Below are 20,103 nucleotides of genomic sequence, written 5' to 3'. Positions count from 1 at the left end.
AATCAGTAGTATGTTCCCCATTCCCACCTGCTCCCTGGCTTTTTTTTTTTTTTTTTATGACCTTTACTTGTTGAAGATGGTTGGTCTTTTGTTGTGAAGTTCCCTACATTCTGGATTTTGTAGATTTTACCCTTAGGGTATTATTTGATGTGGTCCCTATTCCCTCTTTTTTCTTGCAAATTGCTAGTCAGATCTGGAAACTTGGTGAGTTTAGGATATGAATTTTGTTTACCTTTTCACTATTTATTTATTTCTTGGGAGAGGGGCATTTGTTGAGTATTTTTCAAAAAGTAAATGCATATTCAAGGGAAAATAATCCACCTTATCAGAATATCTAGAGTGAAGATCTCCCCCCCCCCATTTATTTCTTTTTAGCAAGAATGCTTCATTAGGTAGCGGGGGCTCTTACTGCCCAGTGCGGTTAACTCTTTCTCCCCCTGACAGCCCATGATGGACAGAAACAAGGCAGATGAACTCCCTAAGCTTCAAGTTGGCTTCATTGACTTTGTGTGCACCTTTGTCTACAAGGTAGGCCCTGGGCTTCCTCAAACCCAGATAGATGTCTTTGTTAAGCCTGGGATCTCTAAGACTTCAGGGGTAATAAACACCAGCAAGGTAACCAGGGGGGGATACTTCACAAAGTGCTTTCCATCTCCAGTGGCATTTGGACCTCAGAGCAGCTCTACAGGGACAGGGTGATTGCGTCACCAGTAAATTGTTGGGGGCCAGATGATTCAGCCTAGATTCAGACTGGGGAAGAGGAAAGAGCACACACATAGCCTCCTAAACTGGTGGGAATGTGACAGGCCAAAGTCCAGAATTTTTCTTGGATTTTTTGTTCAAGGTTAAAGTCTCCCTCTGGAAAAACCCACTGCTTCCAAATGCACCTCTGCTCTCCACTCCCTTTAAATTTTTTATTTTGGTGACATGATAGGTGAAGAGACAGAGTTTAGAGATGAGCAGTGCCAGGGCCACCTTCCCTGGATCCAGCCATGAGGCAGACTCAGTAGTCCAGGCTCTGGGCTCTGTTAGCAGCCCCTCTTCTGCTAGGAAGGAGACTCGCAGATGCCCCCAGAGGGCCCGAGAGCCCCTCTGGTGCAATGCAGATCTATGGGGCCCCTGGTCCACAGGGCTCCGTGCTAACGCTCGCCCTACCAGCGGCATTATGATGAAATGAGGGAGACTGGGCTTTATCTGCGTAATCACAGCTGTCCTTAGGGTAGGCACAGTTACTGTTCTAATTTCTGGCTGAAAATGACCTGCCTGAGGTCACAGAGTTTGTGGCAGAGCTTAAACACTTACCCAGGCATCTCTGAGCTCAGCTGGCTTTGGCGGGGACTCTGCTGTAGTGTGTCCTTACCAGGGAAATCCACTCCATCCGCCTGCATGTTTCCTACATGCAGGAGTGGCGGATCTTATACATCCTGGGATCTTCCCAAGACCAAAGGAAATAAATTGCTTCATGAACTGTAATATGCTGTGCTGACAGCATCATTTTTTTAAAAAAAAAATTTATTAGTTGTATATGGACAGGATAACTTTATTTTTAAGTGGTGCTGACGGTTGAACCCAGTGCCTCACATGTTCTAGTCAAGCACTCTACCACTGAGCTACAACCCCAGCCCCGACAGCATCATTTTTTGTCCTCAGCATTGTAAGAACCCTGAAGAGTCACCTCAACATCTAAAAATCCCAATTGCATTCTGCACATGTTTACAGTATTTTTTCATCCCGGATCCTGGGGTCTACCAGAGCCACGCCAAGAGATGAGGCTGTAACGTTCCTGCCCTCTCCAGGTGTCAGCCTCTGGGTGAGGCAGCCCAGGGGAATCATTTCTAGCAAGTGAGATATGATACGAAAGGGCTTTGGGAGCTGGGCGCTGCGGCGCATGATTGTAATTCCAGTGGCTAGGGAGGCTGAGGCAGAGGGTTGCAAGTTCAAAGCCAGCTTCAGCAACCAAGTGAGGCTCTAAGCAACTCAGTGAGATCCTGTCTCTAAATAAAATATAAAAAGGGCTGGGGAGGTTGCTCAGTGGTTAGGGCCTCTGGGTTCAAACTCCGGTACCAAAACAAAACAAAAAAATGGGGTAGGGGTGCTCTGAGAGGGTCCAGTAGGGAGTCTGATTTACCTAGGGGGTCAGAGGGGTTCCCCTGAGGAAGTGAGGAGTAAGTGGAGTGTCAGGGAAGGAGGAGAGATTAGAGCATTCCTGCAGAGGGAAGAGTTTGTGCGAAGCCCACAGACACAGGACACTGAGGAACAGAGACTTGGAGTGCCCAGAGGGCTCCTGGTGGAGAGGGGCAGGGGGCCCTGGGCTGTGGAGGGCGTGGACACCCTGGTGAGGGCTTGCCCCTCACCCCGAGGGAAGGCTGTGCAGAGCACATCACCTGAGGAGGAAAGGCATCATGGGATCCCGTGGATGGGAGGCCCAGTGGGCACACCTGCATCCAGAGGCAGCGCATTCTGGTGCCCTGCATTTCTAACCGTGCCTGACTTCAGGCTGGGCCCCTGGGGCATGGCCTCTGGGCCAGAGGCTCATTCTCTCTCTGTCCCAGGAATTCTCCCGTTTCCATGAGGAGATCACCCCCATGCTGGATGGGATCACCAACAACCGCAAGGAGTGGAAGGCGCTTGCTGACAAATATGAGGCCAAGATGAAGGCGCTGGAGGAGGAGAAACAGAAGCAGCAGGAGGCCCAGCAAGGTCTGCCCAGGGGAGGACAGGAATCCTTAGCCTGCCGCACCTGCTTACTGTCCCCATTCTGTGTAGGAGGGCACTGAGGCCAGTGGTCACTGTCTGCTAAGTGGCAGAGCCTGGTTATCAGATGGAGGCCAAGGGGGCTCCAGGCCTCCCAGCTAGAGAGGCTGACTGAGGCTGTGGACACCCCACCCCACCCCAAGGCCAAGGAAAGAACTAAAAAGGTCAGTTGGAAGGGATTTTAGAGGCCATGTTTCCTGCCTTCTGAATCCTGCCTGTGCGTACTACAAAGGCTCTGTGCCTGACACGAGACTCCCACTCAGTGCCAGTTGGGTCTTCCTTGAACTCACCTGGTCCTCTTTGTTGAAGCTTCCATCCAGCTTCAAGTCGGGTTTGTCTGCTCCAACTCTTCCCCAGTGACACTGCCACTCGTCATTTCTTTGATCAGCTCCTCCCAGGACTTGGCTTAGAGTCCCTGCCCCACCCTGAGTGCCACCTATACTCTGTCCCTCTTACCATGGTTGCAGTCAGGTCCACAGCTCTGCTCTGCTCTGGGCACTGAGATATGACCCAACATGGGCAGCTGCAAATATGGAGGCACCCTGTTGATTCTGCCAGTTGTTCTTTTCATACCTCCGAGGGCCTCCTACCCATCACAGACACGTACAGCTATTGCAGTTTTCCAGAAAATGGCAGCAAAGTCTCTGGAGGAAGAATGTTTTTCTCTAATTCGCGTAAACTATCTTTTGAACTTGTGGCAGGTTTGTGTGAACTTGTGGCCTGCATTTTTTTTTTCAAATATGTGTGTGTGTGTGTGTGTATTTGCAGTGCTAAAGACTTTCAGGACCTCACACAGGCTAGGCGAGTGCCCCACCACTGAGCTATGCCTCGAACCCCTGCATTTTATTTTTAATGTGAATTTTCCATCCATATTTTAAAATTAGGAGAGTTCAGATTTAAAAATACAGATTTCCAGCTTTTCTTTTTAAAAGATCAAGGCCTGGCCACATCAGCCTTTCATTTCTGCATAAGTGATTGAAGCTGAGTGGGTCTCTCCAGTTTGTCACAGTTGCTAGTCCCCCCGACTCCTGTGTCTCCCAGACATTAATGCCAAATGTGGATCGTCATTTGTTATCATCTCTGTCCTATTTGTGTGTGTGTGGTGGTGGTGGTGGGGACTGGGCAATTGAACTCAGGGGGTGCTCTACTACTGAGCTCCATTCCCAGTCCTTTCTATTTCTTTGAGACAGGGTCTCCCTAAGTTGCCCAGGCTGGGCTTCAATTTGGGATTCTTCCTCCTCAGTCTCCCAAGTAGCTAGGATTTCAGATGTGTGCCACCCCCTGACGATTATCTGTTGGTGTCCTAAAGCCCTTGAGTTTTCAACTCTTAGTACAAACCAGGTCAAAGGGGAAGCCCACTGCAGCCTCAAACCAGAGTGCTTAACCACTGAGTCACATCCCCAGCTGTTTTTATATTGTATTTAGAGACAGGGTCTCACTGAGTTGCTGAGGGCCTCACTAAGTTGCTGAGGCTGGGTTTGAACTCATGATCCTCCTGCCTCAGGCTCCCAAGCCACTGAGATTACAGGTGTGTTCCACCAGACCAGCTGCAACCTCCTCTTAATCTGTCATGATCTCTTTCCTGTCTGATTACAGCAGCCTCCGGAAACCAGCCGACGGGGAATCCTATCCCTGGGGGTGCACCTGCATCCAAGTCCTGCTGCATCCAGTAGCACCTCCGGCCACTGCTGGTCAGAGTGACACCATCTATTCGAGGAAAGAGGTCACCCAAGCCATCAGAAAGTCACACACCTTGAGAAGTGAAAGCGTTGCAGGATTTGAGTGATGATGGATAATCCATTTACATCTCATCTAGTGGGTTTTGAACATTTTTGTTTTCTAGCCTTGAGAATTGTCCATTAAGCTAAAACCAATATTCTAAGTTTCATAGACATCAATTAGATTTCAGGTTCACCTGCTTGCATAGAGTCATTTTTGTTCTTATACTTCTGTTTAATGTTTCATTATACAAGTTCTTGGTTACTCTCAAAAGTAGAAAATTATAAATTGAGGGCTGGGGTTGTGGGCTCAGCGATAGAGTGCTTGCCTAGCATGTGTGAGTCACTGGATTTGATTCTCAGCAGCACTATAAATAAATGAATAAAATAAAGGTCCATCAGCATCTAAAATAATATTTAAAAAAAAGAAAATTATAAATCGAATCCCCAGGTACCCACCACCCGGATGTGAATATCAAAAGATTTGGCTACATTTACTTCATCTTCCTTTTTACATTTCTTTTTTTTTCTCTTTTCTTAGCTGAAATACTTTAAGGTAAATGTGACATACCTTTTCACTCCATATCTTTTCACTCTTCTATCACGTCTTGAAAGGACTAAGGGATTTTTCCAGCATAAGCAGGGATTCACACATAGCACAGGAACAGCTCGTGTACGCAGGGATAGCCGTGCAGACCAGTCCTGAATGACAAAGTCCTTCAATACTGGACATGGGGCCCCGGTAACTGTGAGTGCTGTCAGCCGCAGCTTCAGTGCCAGCTCCTTCAGGGTTCTCCTCAGGCACAGGGACACTCTTTGCAATTCCGGAAATCAGCCTGGGAGGAATGAGTGCCCTATATCCAGCGACTGACTGATGCTGGAGAAGCCTGGCCATCTTGACCCACCATGGGGAACTCTGCAAGGCCTTTCTAGCTCCAGGTCTCCCGCGGGGACCATCAAGGCTGTTGATAAGTTCCCATCACCACTCCCCTCCCTTTCTCTCCCCAGGTCAATCACCAGGCCCTCCTTACTAAGCATCCTGCAGACCAAGCATCCCTTTGAGAGTCTGCTTCCTGGGGAACCCAACTTGTGGCAACGACCCTTCATCAACTTCCCCTATTGTCCCAAAAATGTCTTTGAGAGCTGATTTGCTTGAATCTGACCCAAATAATTTTCACACATTGAATTTAGTTGCTGTGTTCCTTTATACTTGCTAGATTTTAGGAAGATAGACTTATTCTTGAGTCTTCCATTGATTTCAAGGTGTATAAATAAGCTAAGGTAAATCATTCTTAATTGTAGACCTTCAGTTTCAATTCATGGCATTTCTGTTGGTTTAAAAATAGAGATTATTTCTTTAAAACCAAATCAAAGTACACTCTGGTGGGTCAGCAATGCCTGCCTGGTACAAGTAGTAGTCATGCTATAGTAACCGTGTTGAAAAAGGCAAAAGAAAATGAAAGTATGGTTCAATCCCCAGCACCAAAAAGAAAACGAAAGTTGAAATTGGCAAAAGCATGCTGAAAAGTCTGCTCTAAGCTTCTGCTAATTGCCCAAACTCGAATTTTCTTTCTACCTTTTTCCTCTCCCCAGCTTTATTGAAGTAGAACTGACAAATAAAAATGGCTTCTATTTAAAGTGATGATGTTCTGATAGACCTGTATACGGGGGACTGTCACATGATGGAGCCAACTCATGTCACCACCCTGCACAGTACTGTGGTTCTGACTCCTAAGTCTCTTTCGGTGTCCAACAGTGCTCTTTCCTCTTTTCCTTCTCCAGGGACTCATGTAGAAGCGAGGTCACTGTCCCACATTCTGGACTGGTGTCTTTGTTCTGTGATGATGTACAACACATTCCTGTCCCCTATTCTCTTGCAAACAGACATTTCTCCCAAGTAGGTTTTGCAGAAGCTGATGGGTTAAAGCAGTTGCTTTGAGGAGGCGGAACCACATGGTTTCCCGAACTATTCTTAAATCCCCAGTCTACTCTAACTCCTCTTTTTATATAAAGGGGGAAATTGAAGACCAGTGAGAGGCTGGAACTGGGCCAAGTTCATGCGGTTTCCAGGCTTCCCTCTAGCACACAAGAACACAGTATGCAGGACACACACACCACCGTGATTTCCATAGCAGATCAATCTGGGTTTCTGATGCACAAGCCCTGACCTTATTTGCAGGCCACGTCAAAAGGGAGATGGGCCTGGCCTCCCATCTTTTAACTCCCAAGCTAGATTTTGTCCTGCCACTCACAAGAGCATTGGTCTTTTAAGCAGGGGCATGTCCCTAAGCATATTATGTGTCGTGGTTAAGTGGCAGAGTGGAGAGGAAAAAAAATTGTCACTCATAAACACACAAGCATTGCTGCTGGTGGTCTTGGCTTTGCCACTACATTATTGAGTCCCTGGGACAAGTTCCTTCTGTTCTATTTCTCAGCCTTTTCAACCCACCAACTGAATATCAGGCAAGGACTCTGCCTCTCAAACAGGGCTATGGTTAGCACCAAATGAAACTGCAATGATGGGGGTCATGGTTAATGTTTACCAAGTGCTTACAGTGTGCTAGGTACTGTGTATATTCAACTTTGTCCCCACAACAAACCTAGCCCCATTTATCACATGAAGAGCAAACTCAGAGAGGTTAAGAAACTTGTCTAAGGACAAACAGCTTCTAAGTGATGGAGTCAAAAACTCAAAACCAAACTGCCTAACACCAGAACTCCAGTTTGTAATCCTTTTCCCTATACCATGCAGCTTCTGATAATCAGTTTCTTAGAACGTAAAGGACTTTGAGTTCATCTAAGCAAATCATCTTGTTTCATAGTTGGGGAAACCAAGAGCTGAAGAAATGGTTCACATGATACAGAAGTGTGATGCAGAGTTGGGTCTCAAACCCAAGGCAGGTCTTGAGGCTCTATGGTTGCCATTCTGTTCCTTGCTCCATGGGTGGTGCCCACTCAGACTGCTGGTTGGTGGGGCGGGTCGCCCTGCAGTGAATGGAGCAGCCCCGTTCTCCCAGGGCTTACTTCCCATCTAATGGGGGTAAGGGGCAACAGACATGGGGCAGCATTCACACGGAGGCCCTTCCTAATGACTCAATTCACACTGGAGAGCTCTTCTCTCTGTAGAAACATCCCTGTTCATTTTAATGGGAAAAATTATGATCCACTCCCCTCCAACTTGAGAAATCCAAACAATTTTCATAGACTGAAAATTATCACCTGAACAAGGAGAAATGCTTACATACATAATAAACAACAATTTGAGCAGGGCATGGTGGCACATGTCTGTAATCCCAGCAGTGAGGCCCTGTCTCTAAAATAAAATATAAAAAGGGCTGGGGATGTGGCTTAGAAGTTAAGCTTCCCCTGGGTTCAATCCCCAGTACCAAATAAATAAACAACAATCTGAAAATGGTTTTGCACATGACGTGAAATGTAACAGGTCATTGTACCTGTTCTTGTTTGTGTGTAATTATCTTCATTGACATTTTGACCTTTGGGCGGCTCATGGGCATCTTGTATACAGACTGAATTTAAAAATCAAGTTCAATTACCAAAAAGCAACTTTAGGGCAAAATAAAAGTTAAACTCTTTTAAATAACACACATGCATGGGATACTCTTGGAAGATGACCCTTGCTCACCCAAACACGGCACACGGTTCAGATCTGCTCTCCATGAGACACTTTTGTAATTGTGGGGTGGTGAGTGGTTTTGCCTGAAACTGTCAAAATGTCTCCTAGAGTACATTTATTTAGTGTGTGTGAAAAACAGAACAAGGAGGTCTTTGTTCAGGAAGTGCCACATGAGACTGCCTGTGTGGTTATTATGAACCGTGAAGAGTACAGTAAAGAAAGGCAGAACATCTAAGAGAAAGTGACACTGGAACTGGAATCGAGTCCCCATTTAGTGGCCAGAGTGTCCTCAATGAGCTCACAGAACCAATAAAGAAAGACACACCTGGGCAGGGCTGTGGGTGGTATTGTCTTTTTAATCTCCATAGTGTATTTGTTAAGTTTATTTATAAGCAGATCACTTCACTATTTACAGTACATGAGCATAGAGATTCTACAGTTTTTGTGATGTAAACAATAACTCCACCGTGGGAGCTTGAGAAAAGAAGCCAGTTCTGAAGTATTTACAGACGTTAAAATAGAACTTTATACTCACAGAATAATAATACATAGAGCCATTTGGTTAAATTATCTATGAAACTATAGAATCTGACAATGTACAAATACAGGAAAACATTTTCTCATTTAGAAGGTAAGACAGATAAATCACACCAGAAATAAAATAGGGACGATGACAACCACAGGAATTAAAAGCAAAGAAGTTTTCTTCCTTGCCTCTTACGGATAAAGTATTTATATAAATAAGGACACAACCCAACAAAATGGAAAAAATATATAAAAATCCTCTACCAATTAAAAAAAATAGCAAAACTAAAAACTCGATTCTCAATCATTAGCAGTGTCCTTTAAAAAATTAAAGTTTAGCTTTCTATTATAAATAACAAAGCAGATGTGTCCCTCTGTGTAGGTGAAATTCTTGCACCTTTCTCAAGAAATGCATCAATGTAGTTTCCACTCACACACTACACACACACACAGGCACAGATGTGTGTCCACGTGCATACGCAAGTGCACATGCGTGCGCACACACACACACACACACACATACACACACACACTTCACAAACACAGCCTTACACTCACACACCCCAGGCTGTAGTTACCTTTGTTGAGCTTCCTAATAAATAATGCCCCCTACAGTAGTACCCCTGGGGATGACAAAACCTCATAAGTTTAGCCACTCCCTGGTTTGACCCTGTCACAGAGCCAGGGAAGGCCCTGGCTCCCTATTGCTCAGAATTCTCTAGGCTGCATGGTCACACCAAGAGAAAAGGATTTTGAGTCCAAGATTTGGAAATGCTGGAAGGGACCATAGGGACCACCTTGCCCCATCGATTAAGGCTAGCTACAGACACCGTCTCTAGACGCCTGGGGGTGGGGAGAGGGAGCTTGTGTTGGTTTCAACATTAGCAGCTGCCTCTGGAAGAAGCAGACTCGCTAAGCCAAAGTTAACAACATGGCACAAGGAGGTGACGGGGTGGGCGTGAATTTCTGGAGCAGATTGCACTGAGCTGGACTTGCGGATGGTCACCTTCCCCCAAAACCATCTGGAAATCCAGTGGTCCATTGCCCTGTGCCACATACCACTGACCACACTCCCCTTGGGATTTCCAACTAGTTTCAATCGGAATCAGAATATCCCTCAAGAAACAAAGTTGGGAATAGTTTATGACTTTGTATTCCTAACATAAATACATTGGACAAGAGTTTTAAATACAAGATACAAAAACAAACAAAAAAACCTGTTTGGCTATTTGGTGGACCACATCAAGGTCATGGCCAGCGTGCCCCCCAAATCCCACCAATCCTCTTTGCTTGACCTGAAGGTGTAATGTGGGCCACTAGCAGAGGTTCACTTAACAAGGTCAGCAGCTGGGCTGCCAGTATTGCAGTTACAGTAAACCCCTCCCGGGCACCTGGATGTAGGGTTCACTCTTATCTTCTCTACTTACAGGATATCTAATGCATTTCTCAGACTGCATGAGTCTAAGTGGCTGCTTCTAGAATCTTCTGACCCTGGTGTCACAGTGGGCTCTGAGCACACAAACAGTTCACTCATGCCATTATATTTAATTCCCACAGTTGGAGCTGGAACCTCAGTATAGCCAGCTCAAGGGATTTATTCATCTTCTCTCTCAGTAGTGCTGATGGATACGGTCTTGGCCACTAGATGGCGAACGCGTGTTGATAAGGCAAAGTGCTGAGGTGGAAGCTGACCAATTCCCTTCACAAGTACCCACTGAACAGGATTGGCAAAGCGAAAAAGAAGGCTCTTGGGAAACCTTTGATTAAAAAATAAAAAAATCACAGCACGGAGGGGGTTCTAGCTATATGAACACCTCTTTAAGGAACTGTGGCACAGCCTAGGCACTGACCACTGACCAAACCATATTTTACAGGCCCCCAATTTGGATAGTTAGATTTCTGTACTCCTGGATGTAACAAGCCATTCTTATGAAAAAAATCTGCAAAAAGCTGTCCCCCTCAATCCTGAAGCCTCAGTCACTGCTGCTATACCATTAGAAACAAAAAAACAAAAGCTGCCCTAAACATATGCAGTGTGATCCGTGCCTCCTGTTGCCCCATATGTTTTACAATCATTTGAAAGAAATGTGTGAAAAGTGCCTAAGTTAAGCTGTTGGGGGTGGGGGGAATAGTGTATTGCTAGTATTGTCTGAGAAGAGAGAAACAGCCAGTGGTCACAACAAACATTCAGATTAAAAGCTATTCGAAGGGGACAATGACAGGGTTAATGTGAGATTTGACATCACCACCTAACCACACTGGGGAGAACTAAAAGTTCCTCACTGTCCCCACTAGAAACTATGGCTTAGATCTGTCCTGGGGAGCTGGCCTCCTCACATAAGGCAACTCAGCCAGGACCATGTGGGGCCTGCTGCGGGCTGGCGACTGTGCAGAGAGCCCTTACCCTGGACCGGAACTGGGCTCGGCCAGAGAATGGGATTGGTTTCACAGGGAGTGATGAACTCCTCATGCTCCAGGATGGGAATGCACATATCATTCAACAGTCTCATTTGCTGGATGAAGAAGCAGGGACCTAAGGCCACACCTTGGGGTTTCTTATTCTCAGATGGCTTATAGATAAATGATTTGCTCCATGAACCCATTTTAATCAACGGGGCAATTTTTAATCTTTCTACAAAATTAGGTACCAAGACCTAAACCCATCATTCCCTGTTTCTAGGGCTTCCAACAAAGGCTAGCAGAGGGCGGCTCCTCCTACTGGCTCCCTGCTGGGGCTGCCATCTTGGAAGGCCCCTCTGCTTTCCTCCCTCACACCTGCCACCCTGTCCCAATGCCTAGGACAGCACCTCACATGGTCACAGGAGACCTATATTTGCCAGTGCAGAAACATGGAGCCAGGCTGAAGTGTTGGAGTTTTTCTCAAAGTGCTTTTATTGATGAATGCAAAGTCATCTTCTGCCTACTTCCTGGGTGTCCTGCAGCTGGCACCCAGGGCTCCCCTTTACCCCATGTTTGTTCTGGGTCAAGGGCGCCCCTGTGCATGTTGACTTTTCCAGCTCACAGGCTCTCCCTCCATTTACCCTGTACCTCCGGACTCTGCAAACAGTCCTGGAGCCCATCTCCATGTGCAAACACCACAGGAACTTTGGGACCAGCTTTAACATATTGCACATAGATACTGGTTGGTTTCCTTCTGCCCCATTGGGAAGAGGTGAGAGGGTCCTCCTTTGGCCAATGAAATAGTTTCACTTTACTTTGCTATTCTACATCCGATTTCTTTCCTTGGTCATATCTGACACTGGAATATGGGATCCCGGCAAACTAAGAACAGTTGCTAAATCTCAAATGTTAAGAAAAATACTGAAATTTTGACATGAGTAAGTCAGATGGATACATCTCTAGGTTGATTCTCCTTCCTGTTTGGGATGACCCAACTCTCAAGATACAGGTTCAGCTGACAATTCAGCTGAACTCAAGGCCTAGGATGGATCATGGCTGGAGCTGTCCATGCAGAAGGATGGGCTTCAATGCCTGCCCTTCCTCTCCACTCACCTCCCACACAGGGGCCTCAACCGGTATACTGCATGTCTAGGAAAAGTCACTCTTGAAAATCTGACCAGCAAGGCTTTAGGCCATGAAAGACATCAGGACTTGGGGACTCAGTCCTTGAGGCTCAGAGCATTCTTTCTTCCCACATTTCACTCTCAGAACCCTGCTGCTTTCCTGAGGCTCTATACTCCATGCTACCAGATCTCCAGGCAGATGTAGACACCAGATAGGTGCTATCTGGCTCAGAGCAGTTCTCTGGTTGGGGTGGGGCAGGACGTGATGGGGAGGGAGTGGGGGCCTGAGCTGCTCGCCATCCACTCATATCCTTTACCTCTTTGATGCATTTTCCTTCGGTAACCAGAGCCCCCTAGAGTGAGGATTCTGATTCAGCCTTGTACCGACTGAGGAAGGAGATGGAAGAATTCCACTTAGTGGTTGGATCAGACAGTTCTGGAAAACACCAGCACGGCACAGAGACGGACAGTACAGCTTGCCCTGCCAGGGCGGCTGTCGACACAGTCTACAGGAAGCTGTTATGGCAAATTACATGTAAACATCATTGAGAGCAAACACTAGGACAGAGCTACAATGAGATGGTTGCCAATGGCAGCTGCTCCCTCTGGGTTACTCCTTAATTTGGTGGGAAAAAGACCAAGGTTGCCTCGTCCTGGAGAAACCTTGGAGTCTCCTTGGTAAATAATACACAGCACCGAATGGGTCTTCCAGATAGAGGTTGTCTGCAGGGCTGATCAATGTTAGGCCTTGTTGCCTTTGTTCTATGGGATGACAGAGACTACTGGATGCTCTTGGCAGGCATCTTCTCTATCAGCAGCCCCCAGCCCTGACCCTAGGCACCTTAGGGCCCAATGCCAGCCACACTTAGGTCCCTGTTCTGCTCAAGGATGTTGTCTAAGTGACTTTAAGTGCCCTATACTGAACTGGTGTAAAGGGGAAGCTTCAGCTGACCCTGAAGCAGGGGAGAGACTCATCTTTTGCTTAAAAAAAAAAAATGCATTTCTTGAAGCTCAGGAACCAAAGTAAAACCTCTGGCCTAGTGCAATGGAGGAAAAAGCAGACATGGGGCTTTGAGATCATCTAGACTACTTTTCCCGAACTCTGTGGCCTAGAGAGGAAAGAGGCTGAGCAAAGTTACCAAGGAAATTCTTGGTGGTGTCGGGACTCAGCCAGTTCTCTAGATGTGAATCTAGTGTCTTTCCCATCCACAGGGTGAAATCTCAGGTTTCCTCCTTGATGCATGCCAATTAGGTCTTAGTGGAAGCAGCAGCAGGATTTTAATTCTGTTTCATTCCATAACCATTGATTATGTGCTTTCCATGTGTGATGCAGTGAATGGCTATGAAGGAATTTAGAATGATCTGTGGAAAGTCCCTTTTTTGGTCAATCCGTATAAGTCTCGCCTTTTCCAAATATGTTCCTGTCTGCTTGCACTCCCTACCTTCCCTGTGTGTCACAGTAGAATTGAGAGCCTGTTGCTGAGGAATGGCTTTAGGAAAGTTTTCTTTCATAGATTGAGGGCATGACAGACAGGTATGGGCAAGCATAAACCCTAGTCAACATATGGCTCTGTATGATTGATGAAAATCTCCAAAGATTAGACCAGGATGTCAAATAGATTAAACTCTGATCAATTTGTAATGACTGCCCAGAGCACTGTGTTGTGGACTAATAGCACATTTAAGGTTCAAAGAATCAGAGTTCTATGATCGATTGGTTATGTTTGCATTGGCCAAGGATGTGGGAATAGTTGTACATGTGCTGGGTATTTGCCATCTTGAGCTAGACATTGCCTTAGCAGAAGTTAAGACTGTTAGAACTGCCTAATTCTCCCTCTCAATGTATTTTACGGAGAAGGAGACTGTGGTTCAAAGAGGCCAAATGACTTGATGCACATGAGTTCAAATTCCCTATGTCTGCAAAAGCCCATCTCCTCCAGCCTTATCTGGGGGCAGAGAGCAAGTTAACAACCCAGAACAAGAGAGTAGGCTCAGTTTACCTACTGAGGTATTTTTTTTAAATCAACTACCAATCTCCAAAGACTAAGCCTGGCATTAGCAACAGATTAATTTGGCTAGTTTAGTTTTATGAATCACTTTCAAACTTTTTTAAAGTGGCAGGACCTTTTTTTTCCCCTTCCAGATTCAAAAATGTCCCAAAGAATCCTGACGCATGAAAGAGATCAGGAGGAGTCACTGTATGAAGCAGGAGCAGAGAGCTCATACTCTGCCTAGTCACAGTCTCCCTCCTGAATGGACCCAAGGCACCCTTAGAACATCAAGCTGGACATGGCTTTGACATCACTCAAGAACACAAAGTTTGAAGGAAGCTTGGAGCATGCTTGTTGATCCGCAGTCCTTGGGGCCTCTTCCTGCTCCCATGCCCCACCCCACCAAACAATGTTACAGATGAAGAAAGGCAAAGGCAGGAGGATGGGCTGGCATCTGACCCCCAAAGGATAACTGCTCCTAGCCTATCTGTTTATCCCACCACCAGGTATGTCTCAAAGCCCTGATGATATGTCCATAGGCTGAGGTAAGCCCCAGGCCTGCTCAGAATCAGAGCCAATGGCATTCCCAAGAACGTACTGGAGCTGGAGTTCACCCAGGGCTGGGGATGTTGAGCTGACCCCAAAGGAGTCCTTAGGCCTCTCTGGGCTGTTGCCCTGTTGAGCTGAACTCACCTCTACCAGTGCCTGAGCTTTGTGTCTTTACCCATATACCGAAGCAGCCTGGGACTGAGAATCAGAAGGCTGGTGTGGGTCATTGCTCTGCCTTCTCTCTGTCTGTAGGACCTCGGGCAAGTCATTGTGCCTCACAGCACACTGCCTGCCTCTCTTGGAAACAAGGACAACGTGCTCATCCTGCCTTCCTCTCAAGGCACAAGGGTCTGAGCACTCACAGGCAGGCACTCTTCAAGTGTGAGCTGGACACTAGACAAGGGCTGTCATTGTAATTTGACTCAAATTGCTCAAAACAGGGCAAGGCTTGGTAGAAAATATGGAGAATCTTTCTCCATGGCTCCTAGTCATGGCTGCAGGCCATGATCCCCATGATTCCTGGGGATCAGCCTATCGGTTACCCAGCACCCAGGGCAATCTGGCCAGGGGAGCAGAGCAGCTCAATGGCAAACACCTCAATGACAGTGCATAGTTAAAAATCAAGGAAGCAATACAATAATCCCAGGCACAGTACATCTGAGCCATAAATACATTATTTTAAGGATATACTTTTTTTTTCTTCAATTAAAAAATGAGTTTATAATCCTGATTCTATTCACAAGTGACAATTTCATCATCACACACTACAGACAAGAGATGTTATGGTGAACACAGCTGCAGGTCTACAAGAGGAAGTCAGTCGGGCAGGAGGGGCAGAGGGTGACTGACCCGGCACTTCGAGGCGCACCCAGGACAACCCGTCAGAAGCGGGGACTCTAATGTGGCAGTGGAACATCAACACCATGGAAACTCACAGACAGAAGCAGCTTTGTGCAATGTAAACATTGATCTGTTTTTTTTTTTTTTTTAAAAGGACAGCAGTTTCAAGTCTCTCACGCTCGCTCGCTCGCTCTCCTTCTCGTATACTTGTTTCTTTGAAAACGTAAACATATTGGAAGGGCCTTGTCTGAGGTATTGAGGTATTCCTCGAAGGTTAAGGCTGTGATCAATGCAGGCTCTGCTGGGCCTCTTTCAGTAAGCTGTCGAAATCCATGGCTTCGTACTTGCTTTTCCCGGAGGCGGGAAGGGCCTCTTCTGGATTGCAATCTGGGGGTCAGGGAGAGGGGAAGGCGTGAGCACCGTGGAAAGGTGTGATGCCCAGCAAATCCATGCTTGTCCATGGCCCTGTGGAGCGGATCTGGCCCCGGGCATCAGAGAGCAGGGACGAGCCCTGGGCAGTGAGCACTGATGCCATCCTGCTATGGTGTCTCTGCACACCATCAGCATCTCAGAGCCTCCACGGCCCTGTTGTAGAACAAAGGGCCCCCTGACCTAGGGCATTCCAGAGCTCCTTTCCAGCTATGACATCCTAGAGTCCTCCTACCTCACAGCTTCTTGCCCTTTAGTTTCCTGTTATTGAGTCACATGAGGGAGGGCCAGCAAAGATGGGATCTTGACCTTGTGCAGACAAGGGAACCTAATTCTACAAGCCTCCTGACACTCACCCTGTACTATGAAGCCCATCTCACGCTCTACCCTATACACTGCACTTCTGTGTCCTTCTTCACCAATATGTACCCACAAGGCAAGTGCATGATGATGGTATTATTATACCAAGGCCCACTAATGGGCACAGCTACTGCCTTGTCAGGAGTCACCATGGAAAGCCCCTTCCTGGACCAAGGCAGCAGTGGCCCTGTGAGTTAAGAGGGACAGCAAAGCCAGGGTTCCCAGAGGCCAAGGGAGACTTGACAGTCCTTAGTGCAAGTCACAGGACAGGACCCAGTGGGCCAGAAACCAGAAGAAAAACAATATGGTAATAATAGGTCAAGAGCTGCAGTTATACCAGTCAGCACACAGGGTTTGGGCACAGAGCCACATCTAGAAGGGGCATTAGGTCAGGGTATCATTAGAGGAAGTCGTTGCCCCTGATGCTCTGGGTCTTACCAGATGTGGCAGGGTACTTACCATAGTCAGTGTATCTGGGCCAGCAGAAGTGCCGGAGCCCCCCGGAGCTCAGCTGGAAGGAGGGCTCATTGCGCTTGCTCAGGGCAGCGCCATTCCTCAGGGAGAGGGCTGCATGCTCAGAACACCGGTAGGTGATGAAGCCGTACTTCTCGCCTCTGGGGGGGGGGAAAGACAAGGGGACCGTGTTTCCAGGCTGGCCTGGTAGACATTGTCAGAGCACGTATTACAAGAAAAACAGAAAGCCACAAGGATCTGCTGCCCACATCACCCAGCCCCCTAGTCAGAGAAGATGACGTTTGCTGGGCTGATCTCTGCTACATGATAATGAGAAGATGAGGTCATGAATGTTTGTGGGGTCAGGTGTGAGGCACGTGTTTGGCTCTTTAGGTGACCCTGTAAGGTGTGTCATCTGCACCTTATCATAAGGAAATCACTTGCTGGACTCAAGGAGCTACTCAAGGGCAAGCGACAGACAGAGCAGGGATTCAACCCAGGCCTCCCAAGGTTAAGGTCAGTGCTCCAGGCATTCCCTGCATCTCCTACTCTTGCTGTCCCTGCCCCTGACCTATACCATCCTACTACTGTGCCATTCCCACCCACAGTAACTAAGGGGCCCGACTTCTCCACATCCTCACTAGCACTTATTTGCTGTTTTTTCAAGCCATCTAATGGACAATGAAACATGTGACTGACTGTTACCCAAGAAACTATTTTCTTTGATACTGGGGATTGAACCCAGGGGTGCCTTCCCACGGAGTAACATCCCAGCCCTCTTTATTTTTTTATTTTGAGGCAGGACCTTGCTAAGTTACTAAAGTTAACCTGGAACTCGAAATCTCCCTTCTAGAGTTACTAGGATTACAGGTGTGTGCTACCACGTCAGTAAGAAACGGTTTTATTATTGACGTTCTTCATTATTTTTATTTATTTTGTTGGTACCAGGGATTCAATCCAGGTGAGAATTGAGACAGGGTCTCATTAAGTTGCTGAGACTGGTCTCCAACTTGCAATTCTCCTGCCTCAACCTCCCAAACTGCTGGCATGACAGGCACTTGCCACCACACCAGGCACGCATTATTATTTTTAAGTCACAATTTAAAAATGCTAATAACTTAGTTTGCAGGCGTAATGGGAGATAATTTAGAAAAATTTCAAAACTGATAGTTTTGACATCTCAATTGCACATTCATAGGCAGCCTGTTCTTTTTGCAGTTTCCCTGACAGACGAAACACTGTTTCCCAAGTGAATGAGGAAAAACCAGAGCTGCCTGCAGAAAGGAGGCCCAGAATTTCTACTGCAGAGGAAGGAAGTGGTGTGAGTGGCATCAGGACCAGGCAGGGCAAGGCCCCTATGCAAGTGTGTCTTTCAGCTGCCAAAGGCTGTTGCCCTGCACTATGACACATGGGTTCCAGTTTTGTTTTTTCCAGGAAGGTGCTGCTCAGTTAACTTGTCTGAGTGCCCCCAGAAGGAGAGCAACAGAAAGAATAAGCATGCCTGTCATGCGCATTCAAAGGTTAGACAAAGGAACACATGGGGACTGCCTGATGCGTAGTAAACCCTCAGCCATTACTGGCTGCATGACCACTGCTGCAAGCTAAGGTTGGATTTTGTTGCATTTGTTACACACAGACCTTCTCAGGTGCCTTCTATGCACCCGGCCCTGGATGGGGACCTGAGCCTGACCCGCTTGTCTTGACTCACCTCTTACTTCTTGTCAGCACCTGACACTCTACAATCTCGCCAAACACCTCGAAGCGCTTCTTCAGCTCTCGGGAGCTCATGTCACTGGAGAGATTTCGAACGTATACCACACGGCCTTCACCCTGTTCGAGAAGGGGGACACAGAGGGACTCGGTCATGGTCATTGCTCCCATAGTCTCCTCATCCCTGTCTATGCCTGGCTGAGCAGCAACACCAGCTAGAATTAGAGAGAGGACAACACCAGAGGACCTGCCCTTGTATGGAGCAGGGGCAGTGGCGTTTGGAGGGAAGTGGCCTCCAGAGGGAGCAACTGTACACATGAAGGCGGCCAGGAGAGGCTGGCTGGGAGGGAGGGGGCTTATCACCCTCAACTGAATTGCACATTAGGTGCCTTCTCGCTTGTGTTTGGAGTGTGACAGGGAGAAGCTGGGTGGAAACACAGGACACTAAGGACGAGTTAAGAGCCAGGTAGTTTGCAGGGGTCACAGCGGACTGGAAGGAAGGGGGAGTCAGGGCTATGACAGCCACCATTGTCTTTGATTTTCCCTGCAGGGTAAGGTGGTTGAAGCCACAGAACAGACATTGTGACAGAGAGGTCACCTCTAGGAGAGCTTGGTGCTATGCCAGAAGGTGCTCAGAACAGCCTGGCGGAAGGAGGGGGTGGGGAAGCCCAGGCTGCAATCTCCCTCTTCCCCTTAAGATCTGTGATTTGATCTGGTTGAAGTCATTGCATGGACACCTGTGCTCCTGTAGGCAAAAGAGCAGAGTGTGGTTTGGACACACTGTATTTCTCCAGGAATAGGCCATACTCAGCACTCCTCTAGCCACCCCACCTGGGCACCCATAGTGTCCAGATGGCAAGAAAGAAAAGCAGGCCTGGGCTCCACAGCAGAATCGTGACAATGGTCACAGGAACTGTAAGCCTCATACCATGATGTGCCTGCATGCAACTCTCTAGAGAAAGCCCCTCCTCCCAGCCTTCTGGAGGCTTCTTGCATGCTTAACGCCCTTTCCTGCCCCCACCCAAACATTCTGCTCCAGAGTTTTGCTGGTTGCCCCTTTTCACGTCCCCAGGCCCGGCTCCATGAGACCCCTTCTCCCGAGACCCCTTCTCCCCAGCCACCCATGCTCTCAACAGTCCAAACAGGACTGTAAATTTCAGACATTTTAGACACGATGTTAATTTCACAGTGCTTATCCCAACCCTTAATTCCATTGTTTTCTCCTTCATTTACAAGTCTATTGTCTTTCCCTTCTGCCCCAACCATGTGATGAGGGGGCCCTTGTCTGTTTTACATGTTGTTATTGCCCAAAGCATAGGCTGGCACTAGGCTTGTCAAGACAGAGGCTTGTCAAGCAGGGGAGGCTTGTCAATCATGGGCTAGAGAAGATGCCATGCTCAGCTGTGGTTGTAAGCACTGCTTGCAGACAGCTGTGCACCTCTGGGGCATGCAGCTCTCGTGTGTACCCTGCTCCCTGAAGCACAGCATTCAGTGGGAGTCATCTGTCCTTTTGCATTTCTGTCCTACTTTCCCCCCCCTTCTCTCTAGTGGTACCACACAGCTGGCTGGCTATAGCTCCCCACTGCAGGCTACTGATGGATCCTTCACAGCCTGGG

At 47.4% G+C, this 20,103-nt stretch overlaps 2 protein-coding genes across 3 annotated transcripts in view; one reads left to right on the top strand and one right to left on the bottom strand.

Moving 5' to 3' along the window:
- Pde6a (phosphodiesterase 6A) overlaps positions 1 to 4,427 on the top strand; it is a 70,390-nt gene extending 65,963 nt beyond the window's left edge. For both annotated transcript variants that reach the window (XM_077796728.1, XM_026384413.2), the window contains 3 exons: positions 445 to 528; positions 2,553 to 2,700; positions 4,351 to 4,427. In XM_077796728.1, coding sequence (XP_077652854.1) covers positions 445 to 528; positions 2,553 to 2,700; positions 4,351 to 4,427 — 309 coding nt within the window. The remainder of the gene's footprint in view (positions 1 to 444; positions 529 to 2,552; positions 2,701 to 4,350) is intronic.
- Positions 4,428 to 8,442: 4,015 nt separating this feature from the next.
- Positions 8,443 to 20,103, bottom strand: part of Ppargc1b (PPARG coactivator 1 beta) — a 106,193-nt gene continuing 94,532 nt past the window's right edge. Inside the window, exons 10-12 of the mRNA XM_026384408.2 lie at positions 18,486 to 18,607; positions 16,784 to 16,938; positions 8,443 to 15,922 (exon numbers count right to left, since the gene is read on the bottom strand). Coding sequence (XP_026240193.2) covers positions 15,822 to 15,922; positions 16,784 to 16,938; positions 18,486 to 18,607 — 378 coding nt within the window. The 3' untranslated portion in view covers positions 8,443 to 15,821. The remainder of the gene's footprint in view (positions 15,923 to 16,783; positions 16,939 to 18,485; positions 18,608 to 20,103) is intronic.

Source organism: Urocitellus parryii, chromosome 1 (assembly GCF_045843805.1).
Source record: "Urocitellus parryii isolate mUroPar1 chromosome 1, mUroPar1.hap1, whole genome shotgun sequence".
Classification (NCBI taxonomy): domain Eukaryota; kingdom Metazoa; phylum Chordata; class Mammalia; order Rodentia; family Sciuridae; genus Urocitellus; species Urocitellus parryii.
Note: the sequence above shows the minus strand (reverse complement) of the source record. Positions and strands in the feature narration are given on the sequence as shown.